General features: G+C 47.1%; 2 protein-coding genes across 3 annotated transcripts; both read left to right on the top strand.

Annotated features, from left to right (window-relative positions):
- The first annotated feature begins 8,568 nt into the window (after positions 1-8,568).
- On the top strand, positions 8,569-10,625 carry LOC103715044 (3-ketoacyl-CoA synthase 6-like). Its single transcript, XM_008802550.4, has one exon. The coding sequence runs from the start codon at positions 8,770-8,772 to the stop codon at positions 10,234-10,236; it is 1,467 nt and encodes a 488-aa protein (XP_008800772.2). The 5' UTR covers positions 8,569-8,769; the 3' UTR covers positions 10,237-10,625.
- Positions 10,626-14,450: 3,825 nt separating this feature from the next.
- On the top strand, positions 14,451-16,401 carry LOC103715045 (HMG-Y-related protein A-like). Of its 2 annotated transcripts, XM_039117702.1 has the most exons (3): positions 14,451-14,786; positions 14,941-15,454; positions 16,034-16,401. In XM_039117702.1, exons 1-2 carry the CDS (start codon positions 14,736-14,738, stop codon positions 15,427-15,429), a joined length of 540 nt encoding a protein of 179 aa, XP_038973630.1. In that variant the 5' UTR covers positions 14,451-14,735; the 3' UTR covers positions 15,430-15,454; positions 16,034-16,401. The 2 variants fall into 2 exon arrangements, with proteins under 2 accessions (XP_038973630.1, XP_008800773.2); XM_008802551.4 differs by lacking the exon at positions 16,034-16,401 and having other exon boundaries at positions 14,941-15,691.
- Positions 16,402-17,968: the final 1,567 nt, after the last annotated feature.

Below are 17,968 nucleotides of genomic sequence, written 5' to 3'. Positions count from 1 at the left end.
TTGTCTTATTCATTTCTTTCTTTCTCTGATCTGATACTTAGAGATTTTTTCTTCTTTCCAGACATTCCCAACATGGTGACTAGCAATACCGCGCTTTTCGCCCGATTGAAGAGGAGGGCGGCCGAGGCTGGCGAGGCTCTTCCCGAGCCTAGGAAGAAGGCCAGGTCGGCCTCAACTTCTGCTCCCGCCAAGGCGAGGGGCTCTGAGGCCGGAACTTCCGGATTCATTCGGGTAGAGGCCCGGCTACCGAGCAGGCGAGCTCGGGTTCTAGGTGGGTGACGGGTTCGACGCCCCCTGCTTGCCTCGCCCCCATTTCTCAGCGGCCAGGTCGGCCAGTCGTTCGTCTGCGACGCTCGAGGCCCCGGAGTTTCGAGCTCGGACAGGCCGAGTTCGTCAGGGGCCGAAGATCGCTCCGGGAGGGGGTCTAGTGACCCGGAGTCCCCGATTCATGAGGACAGTTCGGCCCTCCGAGATAGCGACGTCGCGCACGCAGTATTTCGCCGCGTGTTGCTCCCGGCCGATCGGGCCGAGTTCGAAGCCATCGACGTCGGGGATCTTGTCGATCAGACCTACTACAACGCTGTCCGGCTAAGTCGCCTTCTCATTTTTGCTTTGGTTATTGGCATTTTCCCCACTTTCACTTATTGTTGTTTTTCTTGCAACATCTCCATGAGATCAACACGCTGGTATTCATAGCTTCGGGATGCCAGAATGAGGCTCGGAGATTCCAAAGGCAGCTGGAGGTGGCCGAGAAGAGGTTCGCCGACTATGAGGCCGCGCGGGCGGAGGCCATCACGCGGATGGAGGCTGCCGAGGTCGAGCGGCGATCAGCGGTCGACCAGCTCGAGGAGGAGAGAGCCTCGCATACTCTGGCGAGGTCGGAGTTGCGCGCCTCCAAGGCGCATCTAGCCGAGGCCCGCACCAAGGCCGCCGGCCACAAATATAAAGGCGGGGTTCTCTGTCTGAAGGTCGAGCAGCTTGAAACCCGAGAGAAGAGGGCGCTGGAGCAGGCCCAGAACGCGGTGGAACTCTTCAAGGAATCGGAGGAGTTCCGCGATATGTTGGAGGAGGAGACTGTGGACGGATTCCTCCGGGGCTTCGAGAACTTTCGGAGGCAGATGCAGCGGTTCTGCCCTCAGATCAACCTTACTAGCATTCGGCCAAGAATGGGGGTCGGTGCGGAGAGCGAGCTCGACATTCCCACAATCCTCCAGGCCGAGCAGGAGATAGTCGAAGCCGAAGTTGGCGCGGCCGAGCAAGCGGCTCAAGAGACTCCCCCTGGGGAAGTTGCCGGGGGCGTTTCCGAGGCTACTGGTGAAGCCCCGTCTGAGGCCGCCCCGGAAGGTCCCGAGCTAATTCCTGCCAAGGACCCCCGAGTGATCATTGTGGACGACCCTGAAGTCGAGGCCGATGCAGCTGCCGCCCCCTAGGACTTAGCCTTTCTTTTTTCTTTCTTTGTCTTTTTTTGTAAGTGAGGTCGGCCTTTATATACGGTCGAACCTCAATTTTGTACTTGGCCTTCGGGCCTTCATCAATGAAAAGTTTTCTTTTTCCAAACTTGTGCCTGCTTCTGTTTTTGGCTGATTGGGTTGGATTCCTCTTTGGTGAATTTCTTCAAGTCTTCAAGCTTGGCTAAGTCTCTAGACTTAGATTTCGGTAGAATTCGCCAAGTTGTTAGGCTTATCTCTAAACAGGATCATGTTGAGGCTTTAGGCTTAGACTTTAGGAAAACTCGCTAAGTCTTTGAGCTTGGGCTCTGAAGAAGTCCCGCTAGGCCTTTAGGTTTGTCTTCTAGAAAAATTTCGCGAAGTCCTTGGGCTCGGCTTCCAGATTGCCGAAGCTTTGAGCTCGAACTCCGAAGAAGTTCCACTAGGCCTTTAGGCTTATCTTCTGAAAAAATTTCGCCAAGTTCTTGGGCTCGGCTTCCAGATTGCCGAAGCTTTGAGCTCGGACTCCGAAGATAACATAGGTCGAGGTCGGAATATCGTTGGAGCTTCCATGCTTTCGATCTCGAACTTGGTTGGCGCACCAGCAGGTAGGATTAGGTCTTATGGTGAATGGCTTGGCACCTCGGAGCTTGGCTAGAGCATCATCGGGCGGAGCTCGAGGTCGCCGTTACAGGCTGTCTCGGCTTGAGTCGACGTTCGGACTCGGCAAAGCCCTCGTCCAGGGGGTCCGGAGCAAGATTGAGCCGGAGATTGACAGTGAGGAGCTTCTCGCACTCGATCAGGAGATTACGTGCGAGGTCGAGGGAACCTCGGCTCGTGATCAATTCAGGAGAGCATCCCGGTCTTAGTCGGAGTTTCGTTGATCGTCCTATAATATAAACAGGTAAGCACAATGATGTAGGTGCTGGGTGGGATATACCTCTCGCAGCATCGGAGTCGGGCATCTCATGTTGAGGTAAGCGATCTCGCTCTGAAGTTGGCTTTCAGTAGTGCTCTTTGGCTTGTAATCCGTTTTGGGCGCGCCTGCACACCAGGGGGTCCGCATAGGTCCTACCCTTGGGTCAGATATACCTCTCGCACCATCGGAGTCGGGCATCTCATGTTGAGGTAAGCGACTCCACTCTGAAGTTGGCTTTTAGCGGTGCTCTTTGGCCTGTAGTCCGTTCTGGGCGTGCCTGCACACCAGGGGGTCCGCGTAGGTACTACCCCTGGGTCGGATATACCTCTCGCACCATCGGAATCGGGCATCTCATGTTGAGGTAAGAGACTCCGCTCTGAAGTTGGCTTTCAGCGGTGCTCTTTGCCCTGTAGTCCGTTTTGGGCGTGCCTGCACACCAGGGGGTCCGCGTAGGTACTACCCCTAGGTCGTGCACTACGGGGGGTCCACGTAGGTACTACTCCATCGTCATCGTCGCGCGCTGTGGGGGTCCGCATGGGTACTACCCCGTTGTCGTGCGCTGCGGCCGTCCGCGTAGGTACTACCCCATCGTTGAAGGTCTCGGAGGTCCGCGTAGGTACTACCCCATCGTTGAAGGCCTTGGGGGTCCGCATAGATACTACCCCGTTGTTGAATGTCTTTCCGAGGCCGAGGGAGCTTGGGCTTACTGTCGACTCAATCGGGGCATCCCGACCTTAGTCGGGGAATCGAGCACGAGGTCGAGAGAGCTTGGGCTCACTGTCGACTCGGCGGGGCATTTCGATCTCAATCGGAGGATCGAGCACGAGGTCGAGGGAGCTTGGGCTCGCTGTCGACCTGGTGACGCTTTTCAAGGTCGAGGGAGCTTGGGCTCACTGTCGAACAACGGGGCATCCCGATCTTGGTCGGGGTCTTTGAGGGAGATCGAGATCGAGCTTGATGTTGATGTGGCGAGGTGTTCTAGACTTGGCTGGGGCATGACAGTTTTCCTGAAGTTCACAAGCGTCCCAATATCAGGAAGAGCATGGAATAATTAAGGGTGAGCTGTAAACGAATTATCATAAGAAGGGGGCGAGAGTTGTGTTTCCAATCATTGAGGACCTCTGGGGGCTTTACTGGTAATACATCCGAAGGTTTTCGGAATTCCAGCTCGTGGAATGAGGGTCCCTTCGAGAGACTCCAACTTGTATGCTCCGGGCCGCTGGACTCGCACGATCCGGTAGGGTCCTTCCCAATTTGGGGCAAGCTTCCCCTGCTCAGTAGGCTGAGAAACTTCAGTTCTCCTGAGGACGAGATCTCCAACTTTGAAAAACTTGGCCTTTACTCTGGAATTGTAGTATTGTGCCGTCTTCTATTGGTACCTCGCCATGCGAACTTGCGCGGCTTTCCTTGCCTCTTCAACGAGGTCCAAATTGTTCCTGAGCTGAGAAGAGTTGGAGCTTGCATCGTAGTGCTCTACCCTTGGTGAGGGGAGTCCGATTTTCAAGGAGATGACAGCTTCTATTCCATACGCCAGATTGAAGGGGGTCTCGCCGGTGGGCAGTCGGAACGTGGTCCTGTAAGCCCAGAGAACATTATATAGGTCTTCGACCCATTGCCCCTTGGATCGGTCGAGCCTAGCCTTGAGCTTTTGCAGAATGGTGTGATTCGTCACCTCGGTTTCTCCATTTATCTGTGGATGGATGACCGAGGTGAAACGGTGGTCGATGCCGAGCTCGGAACAGAATTTTCTGAAATGGGCGTTGTCAAACTGACGGCCGTTGTCAGATATAAGGATGCGGGGGAGTCCAAATCTATAGATTATTGACTTTCAGACAAAATTCCACATCTTCTTCTCGAAAATTCGGGCCACTGGTTCGGCTTCGACCCATTTGGTGAAGTAATCGATGGAGACAACCAAAAATTTCCTCTATCCGGTGGCCAGGGGGAATGGTCCCAGGATGTCAATTTCTCATTGGGCAAATGGCCAGGGGGCAACGATCGAGGTCAGCGGAGCCGAAGGTCGGCGTTGAATGTTGGCATTCCGCTGACACCGATCGCACCTTCGAACGAAGTCCGTTGCATCCTTCTGAAGTGTGAGCCAGTAGTATCCCTGGCGTAGGATTTTGTGGGCCAATGCTCGGCCTCCCAAATGGTTCTCGCAGATCCCTTCATGAACCTCTCGCATAGTATAATCTGCCTCTGACGGGCGGAGGCATCTGAGGAGGGGAGAGGTGAACGACCTGCGGTAGAGCTTGCCTTCATATAACATGTACCGAGAGGCTTGACGCCTGATTCGGCGGACCTCGAACTCGTCATCAGGGAGGATTTCATTCTGCAGATAGTTGATGAGTTCGTCCATCCAACTCGGCTCGGCCTCGATGCAAAGGGTTGGCTCGGGCTCCTCAATGCTGGGTGTTTGGAGGTATTCGAGTACCGTCGTCTTTAGGAGCTCGCTCATGCGGAAAGTCGCCAACTTCGACAGTTGGTCTGCCCTTAGGTTCTCTATTCTGGAAATATGCTGGATGTTGAAGGAGCCCAAGGTGGACGTGAGGTCTCGCACCTTTTGAAGATATCTCTGCATCGATGACTCTCTGGCTTCGAAGTCTTTCAAAATCTGGCTCACGACTAGTTGGAAGTCACTGAAGACCTTTAGGTCCTCCACTTTCAGCTCCTTTGCCAGTTTGAGCCCGGCAATGAGCGTCCCGTATTCTGCCACATTGTTCGAGGCGGGGAACTCGAAACGTAGAGCCCATCCGAGCTGGTGAGAATGAGGTCTGCTCGGTCGCGCCCCGCCTGGAGGCGATAGCCTCTTCGGCCTTCGCATACTTCCGAGCTTGGACCAACATCTCCGTGAAGTCGGCGGGGAAGCTCTTCTTAATAGAGAAGAAGAACCTGTAGGATCGAGCCCCAGTCTTAAGTACTGACATGGCTATCGACTGGTCGAGCTCGCGGATCTCTCAGGTTGCAGCGGTGAAACAGTCGAGGTAGTCTTTGAGAGACTCTCTCTCTCTCCTTTTGCTTGATGTCAAGGAGGGAGTCCGACGTCTGCCGCTGACATCGGCTGGCAACGAAGTTGGAGGCGAACTGCCTGCCGAGCTGCTCAAAAGAGGATACTGTGCTCGGCTTCAGTCCAGAGAACCAGAGCCGGGCCATTCTCCGAAGAGTCGCTAGGAAGGCCTTGCAGAGCACAGCCTCCGAGGACCCTTGCAATGCCATGAGGGCTCAGTAACTCTCCAAATGGTCGAGAGGGTCGGTAATTCCATTGTAGGGCTCCACTTGGGGCATTTTGAACATCGGTGGGACTGGCTCATTCTCGATCTGGCGAAAAAAGGGGAACTTAGTGGTAAACTCAAAGTCACCCTCGCACCTTGCCTTCTTTCTGTGGAGCGCCTTAATCTGGCGCTCGAGCTTCTCGATTTTTCTGTCGAGTTCCCCACCCTGAGGGATCGCCACGGTAGTCTACTCTAGTGCGAGCTATCCCGGGCTGACTCAGCTTCCGATAGCTACGGCCCATTGCCTAGGCCCCTCCCTGGCGGCTCTCTCCAGGGAGACGCTCGGGTTGAACCTTGGCAGCAGCATCGTTCCTCGTTGTTGGCCCTCGAGGAGTCATGGAGGTTTTGGCCTTCGGGTGCCAGTCTGTCTGGGGGGAGTACTGATTGGACCTGGACTTGCGGAGGTGGCAAGGGCTCCACACATTGCAAGCCTTGGACCCCGTGGCCAAGGCTTGAACTTGTTGCACCAGAATGTTGAACTGTTCCGGCTGGACTTGGGGACTGGGTCCGCCGGAGGTCTTGGCGGTGAGTTCTGAACAGAGTGTCCAGAGCTTGGTGGGGGACGTCGGGAGACGTTGGAGGCTCCTTTGCTTCTTAATTTCATGGCCGCAACTCGGGCCCTTCCTCTAGCGCCAACTGTTGCTGGAAATTGGACCCAGGGGCGACCAGTGGCTGAGAAGGAAGAGCTCTGGCATGAGACGGCGGGTGGCGGTCCGTCGGCGAGCGGCGTCCTCCAGGGGACCTGCAAAAAGCCGGTGGCCGGGGGTTTCCGGCGCCGGCCCTCCGATGCTTAAGTCAGAGGGGGCAAGTGTATGGAGGGAGAGAAAATATATCTCGGAGTTTCAGAGTCCAACCCTTTCTAAGATGGAGGAGTTTTTCTTTTATAGAGAGGTACAAGATTACCTGTGATGTGACGGGGCGAACGGATTACCGTCATGATTGAGCATGTCGTAAGAATTAATGCACGATCGTGTGAATTAATGCATTGCCGTAGGAGATCAGACCGGAGCCAATGAGTCGTCGTGGCTGATCGGATGTAGCCGAACGGGTCAGCTGCTTGCCGTGGAGGGCTTGAGATCCGTAGATAGCACGCGCATTGATTGTTGAGTAAGCCGGAGATCAGCAGAGGCCATGCGCATTAATTGTTGACAGCAGTAGCAGGGCATGGTCCTTGATCGAGCTGCAGAAGGATGTGACCGCTGCAGGTGGATAGCGAGATCGGACTTCCGAGGTCGAGGATGCTGAGGTCGGGTGCTCAGGTCGGGCGTCTCGGAGTTGAGCGCCTGGTCGGGCGCCAGGTCGAGGGCCCTGAGGTCGAGCTTCCAGTTGGGCATCTTGAAGTTGGACGCCTCCAGGTCGGACGCCAGGTCGAACGCCCCCAAGTCAGACGCCCTCAAATCAGACGCCTCCAGGTCGGGCGCCAGGTCGGACGCCCCCAAGTCGGACGCCCTCAGGTCAGGCGCCTCCAGGTTGGACACCCTCAGGTTGGGCGCTTTCGTCACGTGCCGGCGATGTGTTCATGCGTTTTTGGGGCGATCTGCTTTTCCCCCCAACAGGCATCATTAAGGTAATAGTAAAAACAATTCATCGTCTATTACAATAAATTATAATAGTAGTATGTCATCCTTTGTCAAAGATGTTTTATAACATGTTTTAGCATTATATGACATGAACTATGCTTCTCTCAAAAGGAGAGGGTATATAATCTTTCAATTTGAGAATTATGAATAGGACATTCAAATTCAAGATCCATATATTTATTGTTATATATATCATTAGAAGTTCCTATAAACCAAAAGTCACGTATTTTGGTGATCTCTATTCTATGTATCAAGTGGATGCAGAAATGAATGGGCTAAATGATATGAAACCATATTTCATTATGATCTAAGAATTAAAATCTATTTATTGTCAATCTACGCATGCACATTTTAGCATGCGTAGATTATGACCAATAAGATAGATTTTCAATTTAAATATTTTATCATGTATTTTAGCATGTGTAGATTAGAGACTAGCAAAATATGTGATTTTTGATTTTTAATCATTTTTGGTGGTAAAGGTCATCATTAGCAGTATAAAACTCCAATCTAGATGCCCTATTATTGATTTCTAGAGAAGAGTAGGTACTCTCTCATCTAGAAAGAAGCATAGTTTATCTCATATTTTAATCCGCTATATAGATATTACTCAAAATTAAATAATATAATTTGATATATTGCTATATTTTAACTATAATTAATAATTTTAAAATAATTTATCATCTTGCAAAATTAGCCAAATACATTCACCCATTCAATGATTTTAGAATAATGGAGACTGGAAGGATAGATACACTTGTCCAATTTCCAAAAATGCCATTCTTACACCTAAATAACCTGCAAACGGTATTCTATTATTTCTTGTCTGCAGCCAAACACTCAAGCATGCAGGATAACTGCAATTATTATATAGGATAATCTTCTATTTTTCTAAACAGCAAATAAGATTTACATACACTAAACTTGGCATAAGCTAAACACTACCATGTTTGACTATCTTATTCTCGATTAGACCGTCCGGATTCCAGACGAGGCCTTAAAATAATATAGGTGTGGCTAGGTATAGGATTGCTCCAAGAGTACGAAGGCCTTGGCTTGGTGCTGGTGACGGGCCAGTTTCGTGATTAATCTTCTCGCCGTATATGATTTGTGAAGCTGCAAAGAACTCAATGTGTTTACTCATGCTTATGAAAGCTATTCCTTATTAAAAGAATGTACGTTGCGATTTGCTGGAGATGACCGGGTCAAGCAAATGACCTTTCACCAAAGGCATGCACATGTAAATAGGACCAACTCGCAGTATGTTGCTGTCCGACCTGCTCCCCCTTTAAAAAGTCCAATTCCTCATACGCGGGTTATCCCAGAGCCAACCCGCTTAGCTTGCTTGGAGCCACACGTTTGTCGGTTTGCAAGACCGGGATTACAGGAGACCTAACCAAATTAAACAATCAACTCGTAAGATATTCGGCCGCCAGCTTATGGCTTGTTTAAGAAGAAATTAAGCCTTTAAATCCTTCACTCCTTCTACTCGCATTCCCTCGCCAGTTACTAGCTAAGGAACTCTTAGACCTTCTTTCATCTAGCTATTTGCACCAACCACCACCACAGCCATGTCCATAGCCGAGTACTTCAAGCTTTGCTGCCACTGCTTGTTCAATAATTTCCTTGCTATTTCACTCGTGTCTAGTCTTATGGCCGCCCTCATCGAGGTGCTTGGTCTTGGTCCTGACGAGGTTCAAAAGCTCTGGACTTCATTCCAGGCCTTTGATGCCTTCTATCTTCTCTTCTTCTGGCTTGCCTTCATCGTCTTGGCTACCGTATACTTCATGTCAAGGCCCCGCCCCATATATCTCGTAGACTTCGCATGCTACAAGCCACCGGCATCATGCCGGTTCCCCTTCTCCAAGTTCATGAATCACTCGACGAAGAACGAGGTCTTCGAGCCCTCGAGCATCGAGTTCCAACGCAAGATCCTCGAGCGGTCGGGTCTCGGCGAAGATACCTCCCTCCCCCCAGCCCACCATGTCATCCCCTTTACCCCCACCATGGCCAAGTCGAGGGAGGAGTCCGAGCTGGTCCTCTTCTCCGTCGTCGATTCGCTCTTCCGGAAGACCAAGGTCAAGCCCAGAGATATTGACATACTCGTCGTGAACTGCAGCCTCTTCTCGCCGACCCCCTCCCTCTCGGCGATGATCGTGAACAAGTACAAGATGCGAGGCAACATCCGGAGCTTCAACCTCTCCGGCATGGGATGCAGCGCGGGGATCATCTCGATCGATCTTGCACGCGACGAGCTGCTGGTACACGCCAACTCCAACGCGCTCGTCGTGACGACGGAGATCATCACCGAGCAATGGTACACCGGGAACCGGCGGTCGATGCTGTTGGCCAACTGCCTCTTCCGCATGGGCGGCGCGGCCGTGCTTCTCTCCAACAAGCGCCAGGAGAAACGGAAGGCAAAGTATGAGCTCCTCCACGTGGTGCGCACGCACCATGGAGCCGACGACCGGGCATACCGGTGCGTCTACCAGGAGGAGGACGCCGAGAAGAAGATCGGGGTGTCGCTGTCCAGGGATCTCACGGCGATCGCCGGGGCCGCATTGAAGGCCAACATCGCGGCGCTCGGTCCGCTCGTGCTGCCGCTCTCCGAACAGGTTCTGTTCTTCCTTAACACGCTCGGGCGGCGGTTCGCCAACCCGAAGTGGCGGCCGTACGTGCCGGACTTCAGGAAGGCCTTCGATCACTTCTGCATACATGCTGGGGGGAAGGCGGTGATCCTGGACATGGGGACGAAACTCAGGCTGAGCGAGGAGCAGACGGAGGCGTCGAGGATGACGCTGCACCGATTCGGGAACACCTCGTCGAGCTCGCCGTGGTACGAGCTCGGCTACGTGGAGGCGAAGGGGAGGATGAGGAAAGGAGACAGGGTGTGGCAGATCGGGCTGGGGAGTGGGTTCAAGTGCAACAGCGCTGTTTGGCGCTGCCGCCGGTCGGTGGGGAGGGAGGAGGAGGAGGCGTGGGCCGACTGCATCGACCAATACCCGGTGCAAGTGGCGGAGAGGGACCTGCAACACTAGAAATTTACCTCCGCCCTGCCCTCTACAATAAGGTTTGGATTAGATTTAATTATGGAATGGAGTGGATTGTGGTGTGGTTGGTGAATGATGATGCGGTGTGGGGTAGGGAGAGGCTTCGATTGCAATGATTTCGTCCAATAAATAGTAGAAGTTGTGATGCAAGTTATTTCGATATACCTTTCTTATTGCATGCATGGTAGTATCGTACTTCATTTGTTTAAGTTACGTAATACTTGGAGTAGTTTAATTCATACAGGTTCTAGAAGAAATTAAGGAATTCCAAAGGGTGTATGTGACTTCACTGCCATATGAATGATCAATCTGTATGAAATAAATTATACTAAAGACATTGCCACTTTAATGCAAAATGTGCTTCTATTTTGACTGTCTTTTTCAGGTATTGTACTATTCTATATGTCATGTCACGCAGTTTGTATGAGAGAAAAGAAAGGCGTATATCTGCTTCAGCTTGAACCTTGCGTTGTCTTGATAGTTGATACCAAATAATAAATATGATGGATGCAGGGACAGAAATACAGAGTTAGTACATCAAAATATTTTTTAATCAATTAATTTTTGAAAAAAATAATGTTTTAAAAATAGTTTTGGCAAAAAAAAAAAAGTGACATATTTTAGAACGGCTTTTGTTAGGCTTAACATCTACTTTTGTAGAAAAATTACATCACCTATCTATTGTGTCCCTCGATTAAAAAAAAAAAAAAAAAAAAGCTTGTCTATGAATTTTGATAGCTTAATGATAGTTTTTTTAAAAAAAATTCCAATTCCAACCTGTGAAAAAAATAGCTTTTCTATGTTCGTCATAGGTAAGGCTGCAAATAAGTCGGATTGGCCCATGACCCGACTTAACCCGACCCGATTAGACCCGATTCGACCAGTTTAAAAGTAGTAGGGCCGGGTTGGATTCTAAAATTGGGCCGCTCCATTTTTATGACAAGATTTGGGCTTTCTGAATTTGAACCCGAATCGACTCGTTCCGTTTTAAATTTGGACAGTTTTGGATTTCCAATCCTACGACCCGATCCGCCCAAACCCGCTAAACCATTTGGGCCTGTGGGCCGTAAGGGTCCAGGCCCGGCCACCTAGCTGGTGCTTAGAGTACTGGCTTATATCCCTACTTGGACTCGAATCGGACACGACCCAAATCCGAATTTTTGATGTTGGGATCAAGTTGTACATGGACCCGACCCGACTCGAATGACCCGATGGGTTAAAAATTGTGGCCATTGAATCCGATTCGATTTTTTATTGGGTTAGGTCTAGATCCAACATTAGGACCTGAATAAGAAATTATATTGGATTGGGTTAGAATTACTCATAATTCAGTTTGACCCAACCCCTAAGTTTTTTTCTAAAAAATATAAAAATTTTATTTTTATAAGAATCTTATTTTTTTATCTCTCTCATTTAAGAACTTCAATCAAACAAAAAATATTTTTTTGTTTAAACATTCGATGGGCCTGATGAGCACCCTGCCATGCGGTGTGCGGGCCGGCTACGTGTTACCGCCATTGGATGTGCCACATGTTCTCTTCGAAAGCCGCCACCTGTACACAGCTGCAGCCCGAGGAAACGCCTGGTGTTTATAATCCACAGTGTCATTTGTTTTCATTAAAAAAAAGGGAAGGAAAAGACTTTATCTTTTTTATAAAAAAAAATTGGGTGGGGGGTAGAGCATATTTTGAACTAGTTTTCAGCTATTTTTTTATTTTCTTTGTTTCCATAATTATTGTTAGAATATAAAATTATTGTTTTAGTTTTGCATTATTAAAAATTTTATTCAAGTTTTTTATTTGTATATCAAGTTGTTTTTTACTCCCATGCATCCTTAATCCAACGCTTCAGTAGCCGAAGCTTAACAGCCTTCTTGTTTCCGCATGCTTATCCTGACGTCTTACATCAACTGGCCCAGAGACAAGGCCCATCCTCATACTTTGAAGCTAGATTTTGTCCTATTTTGGTGAACAATGATTGAAGAACAAAGTCCCTGGAGAAAAGCACGGTCTGGCCAGCCCAGCTCGAGATTTAGTGGGCTTGGGCCTGAACACCCTGGGACGGGTCTGGACCGAAAGGTAGACACGATTTAAAAATCAGGCCAACCCTGAAAAAATTGAAAAATAGCTCGACTATATATTATATATCAATTATATTAACTAATCATATATTATAATAAAATAATAATTATGGTACAGTTAATAAACCAATTATATTGTTTGGCTAAGATAATAGTACGTAGTTGGAAGAGGATTTTGGGCTTGATGGGCGGGTCTGGGATGGGCACTTTGAGATTGGGCCAAAGCAAAAATGTGAGCTCGATTCACGCAAAGCATGTCTACCAGAAGGATAATGGGGCGGCCGATTGGGTGGATTCCTTTGTTGCCGACCATTCGGAGGGACACCAATAGGTGGGTGAGGCAGAGTTACCTAGTGCTCTTCACGATGTTTTGTATTTTGATTCTCTTGGCTGTATTCATAGACGTTTGTTATGATACTTCCGATTTTAGCAAAAAAAAAAAAGGGCAAAAATGTGAGCTCGATGTTCGGGCTGGCCCAAACCTAAGCATAGGTAAGCCTAGCTTGAGTTCTCTAATAGCCCGGTGCTGGGGTGAGAAACTGCCTCAAACTCGATCCTAAGGGCTCGTTTGGTTCGCGGGAAAAGAAGGGGGGAAAGTGTGGTCAACGGAAAAGTAATGAGATGCCTCTTGTTTGGTTGGAGTTTTCAAAGGAGAGAGAAGGGAAAGTAGTATTCCCATGGGAATGTGATTCCCACATTTCATGGGAAAGTCTTTCCCATGAGAAACATGGGAAAGTTACTTTCCCATGAGGCGGGAATCACTCCATTTTTACTTTTTCCCAAAAAGTCCCTTCAGCATTAAAGAAGCATTAAAGAGGCATTAAAAACTTAATTTTTATTAAGGGCATAATAGGAATTATATATAACTTTCCTAGGAAAGTAGATGGCCAACCAAACATAAGCACCTTGGAAATTTGTCACTTTCCCATGGTCAACCAAACATGCCAAAAGTACTTTCCTAGGCATCCTCTTCCTAGGAATTTGTTTCCCAGGAATCATATTCCTAGGAAGCAAAATGCTTCCCGCGAACCAAACGAGCCCTAAGAGTCTGGAGCTCTTTTCGATCCCAGTCTCGTTTCTTATATATTCTCTTCTTTTTTTTTGATTTTATGAGCTATATTCATACCTATTGGGTGGGAGCCCTAATTAAAATAAATAAATAAATAAAAAGAACCCGGAAGAGAAGCCTCGACTCGAACACGGAAATAAATAAAAGAGTAAACGGAGGTGAGGTGATCGCCAGCCAAAGCAAAACCAGCCAATTGGCCACTCGTTCGATTCGAATTTGAATTTTGAAAGATGACGTACTTTAGTACAGCTACAAGCTACCAAGGGCCATATTTAATGCCCATATTGCCACCTGAGTTATAAATAATTATGCTATCACTCCCCACTTCCACTTGCTTGTTTGAGGGGGGATATTTCAATATTTTACCATACGAATAGCAATAAATAATAATACTATTTATTAATTGTCAATACTCAATAGTATGATGGCCGTGAACAAGCATCATGACAATTATCATTTAAATCACCATGTCTAATAGTTTGCCATGCAAATAGTGATAATAACTAGCACTTACACTTTAGCATGCTTTTCATTGATCACCAATATAATAAGTATTTTTTCATCCTCAAAATTTTCATTCCAGTATTGGACCGGGCGTATAATCGACATTATTTATATTGTTGAATAATATTTTAGAAAAAGTGCTGCAAATTAACTGAATATATTGGCCTAGCTGGGTCTAGTGGTGGCGTGGTTGTCCAATCTACATATATATATATATATATATAGAAAGGCTAATAGGACTTCGGACTGGATAGCCTCATATGTAGCCAATCAGAAGATGCTTTATGGGTCGGAAAGAAGGAGCTCTCTAAAGCGTTTCTGGAGGTACTGCATTTTAATTTTTTTTATGTTCCTACTAAAATTGTATAAATCAAAAAAAAAAAAAAAAAACTGGTCTGGGTAAGTCGGCGCTTTGTAAGACGCTGGTGGCATTTGAAGTTAATCCCTTAAAGTTCGGTGGCATTTGTTTACCAAGTTATTATAATAATAACATACCAGCAATGATAAGGGTCGACAAAGAGAAAACAAAACGAATGGCAACTGCTCATCCCATCCACTTCGGCGATCCGTGTCATGTCTCCTCCACCACTCAGCACGCTCCGATCTCGACCTCCTCCCCACATCTCATCCGTCCATCCCCACCCCTGAACAAGCGCTCCCCTCCCTTCCTTCCCCTTCTCTTATCGTCTCCTTCCTCTCTCTCTCTCTCCCTTTTTTTTTTTGGCTTTTATTTTTTTAAATTATTATTACACTCTTTTCCTTCTTCCAAACCCTTTTTCTTTTCTTTTTAGTAGACACCCCAACCCCAGAGCGTACCCTCTGCGCTCGCCCACCATGGCTACCGAGGAAGTTTGCAAGCCTCCCAATCTCCCTCCTTATCCTGAGGTACGTCCCTACACACTCAAAGAAACATAAAAAACAAAAAATATTCTCGAAATCTTAGGTGTGAATGTTTCATTCTGTTAATCCTTAGTTAGTCTGGAAAAAAATTTGGATTTTTTTGGGAGTTTTTGGTTGATCGGTTGGGTGTGGACTGTAGATGATACTTGCAGCGATCGAGGCTTTGAACGAGAAGGAGGGGTCGAACAAGTCGGCGATATCGAAGTACATCGAGTCGTCGTACGGGGAGCTGCCGCAGTCGCACTCGTCGCTGCTGACGGCCCACCTGGCCCGGATGAAGGAGAGCGGCGAGCTCCTCCTCGTCAAGAACAACTACTTGAAGCCTGGGCCCGAAGCGCCCCCCAAGCGGGGCCGCGGCCGGCCCCCCAAGCCCAAGCCCGTCGTCCCCCCGGACGCCGTCCTCCCCCCTCCCCGCCCCCGCGGCCGGCCCCCCAAGCCCAAGGACCCCCTCGCTGCCGCGGTCGCCAAGGTCAACAAAGGCCTCCCCAGGGCCCGCGGCCGCCCGCCCAAGAAAGCCCGGCCTGCCGTCTCCGCCGCGGCGGCTCCGGCTTCCGATGGCGCTCCGGCGAAGAGGGGCCGAGGCCGGCCCCCGAAGCCCAAGCCCGTGGCGGCGAACGACGAGGCCTGACTTGAATCAATCAGTCTCAGGGGAGGTCGACCGCTGATGAGAGCTCTAAACCTGTTCTTGTTGTTGTTCGCTGTTTCTTTTTCTTTTCTCTCTAATTGCTGCTGTGGGGTTCTTAGAATGAATGGATGGATGGATGGATGGACTCAGCTGTTGTGTTTGTAATTTGTATGTACGTTGTGGTAGCTGCACTCGTTGACCGTGTTATTGAAAATGACTGACTGAATTAATGGTGGTTATCGCGATTTCTAATCTCTTCTTTTTACTGTGTCCAAGATTTCAATTTTTCTATAATAATATTTTCCAAATAATTGTGCTATGGGTGTTGAGAAAAATAATGATAAAATGGGATGCTTATTGTAAAAAAATTTCATATTATTCTTCTGATGATAGAAACTAATAGGATGGTGCGGTAACTTTGCCTGCCTGCTGGTATATTGGTGTCTGTAGTTGTTTTAATGATCCATGATCTCTTTCTGTGATGTCTGTAGTAATTTTAGTGATTGTTTCGAGAGAAAAATGGTAGAACTTGAGAGCTGGTCTTGCACGTAAGAATTGATTGCAGGTGTGAAGATTAATTTTTTTTCCCCTTGTTGTTTCATTTCAGGAGACTTGTTCATGGTACTTCTTGATGAGTTCTTGAAAAAGGGACATCATCTTGAGGCTGAGCTGGAGTAAAAGCAATAGGTGCTCCAAAATTTATTTTCAGGCCTTACATTGTTCAATAGCGTAACATCAGTGATGGACGAATTCAATTAAATGATGGATTGCCAGTTGCTTTGTGATAATGTCCTTGTGTTGCCTTAGCATCATCTCCAATGTAGCTTCTAATTTTTGCACTTTATGTACTCATTATTCACTCTATGTTGGGATAATGCGTATTGTAGTCTAAAGGACTACTTCATGCATCATGAGACTAGAGATTCACTCTTAACTATGGTGCATTATATGGAGCTTATATCCGACATTCTTTTAGATGTTCATGGTTGTTGCATGAAATTTCATATAAGGCTGTCTTCAATGTTGTATAGCTATATATGCCCTTTTTTTTAATGCTGTAACTTTTTTCTTATTTTCTTCAGTGTTGAATTGTCAAACTTGTGGTCTTAAGTTGATTTGCTGAGAACTTGTTTGGGCATTTGTTCTTTAATGAAGGTAACTGGTTGGTTTGAGTTAGATATAACCAGACAGGATTTTCGGAATGGAATTTTATCTTGATCCAAACACGAACAATTTAGTAGATCGTTTGAGCAGGATGTCGATGGTTGAAGCTTTCCAAACACGAACAATTTAGTAGATCGTTTGAGCAGGATGTCGATGGTTGAAGCTTAAATTTTGTGGGTCGTGTTTGATGTTTCAAATTGTTCATCCTAGTTGTGATGGCTTTGGTTTCCTTTGTTTGTTTTATGCTTGTTAGACCTTGTTTGATTGAACCTTCTAATCTTAACTATGAAGATTAGTGGCTTAAGTGTTCAGGTTTTTTTTTTTTTTTTTTTGTATGGGTAGCGTACAATCTAGTAAATTTCATTTCTATGCAACCAACTTATGTCCATATTTACTGGCTGTGCTGAGAGAAAGGTGATACATAGTTCGTTTCTTTCTTTTTTTAATCTTATTTAATGATGTCTTCAGTAGACATAGTTCATATCTTTCTTTTTTTAATCTTATTTAATGATGTCTCCAGACTCCAGTAGGCACAGGCTCCTTATTCTTTCATTTTTTTTTTGTTGAGTTTGCCTCCCAAAAGTTGCGCAAGCAAGCTCTTGAATGAAAACAACTGGTTACATAAGTTGAAAGCCGTGAAAAATTTTCGGATGTGAGTTCCTTAAATTGACTTGTTGTTCTGGAAATAGGTGTAACAAAAGGTTTACAATTTAGAACCATGATAATGAAATGCTCAGTTATGATCAACCATAATCAAACTTGCTCGATCACTCCCAGTCGTATAATTTTTTTTTAACAGGGTTTGTTCTATTTGAATGTAAATATAAAATTGTATTAAAGAAGTCAAAACATTGGAATGCTGATCTTATGGATGTTATATCAAAACAAGTTAACTCATGCCTCGAAAGTGGTAAGTGAATGTGGGAAGTATATATTGTAAGTCATGCCTTGAGAGTGGGAAGTATGTACCGTAGGTCAGTTGCATGAGTTCCTGGACTTTTTTTTTATTCCAAATTTCAGAAAGAGGTTCTAACTTACATGTTTTTTGTGCCCACTTTGTTCAACAAAAGATAGCCTTGAATATGAGGAGATTGCTCCTAAGGTTTCATTTCTTTCTGAATTCTGGTTGTGATTCTTTGTGCCACTTTAGCACTGTATTCTTTTTAGATCATTTTGTGGATTGGGATTAATTTGGATGCTTTCTTGGATTCTAAATTTCCAAATTTCTACACCAAGAAGTTTGCATGTTGAGCCTGGCTTGATTTTGTTTGGGTTCCGATTGAAGGTTTGTATTTGTAGGATTAGCTAGTTTTGTGCGTGATATATTATTTCATGTGGCCTATGTTATTGATTTATTGGCATGATAAAGAGCAAGAAT

Source organism: Phoenix dactylifera, unplaced genomic scaffold (genome assembly GCF_009389715.1).
Source record: "Phoenix dactylifera cultivar Barhee BC4 unplaced genomic scaffold, palm_55x_up_171113_PBpolish2nd_filt_p 000261F, whole genome shotgun sequence".
In the NCBI taxonomy this organism is placed as follows: domain Eukaryota; kingdom Viridiplantae; phylum Streptophyta; class Magnoliopsida; order Arecales; family Arecaceae; genus Phoenix; species Phoenix dactylifera.
The sequence above is the reverse complement of the archived record's forward strand: the minus strand, read 5'-3'. Positions and strand labels throughout refer to the sequence as shown.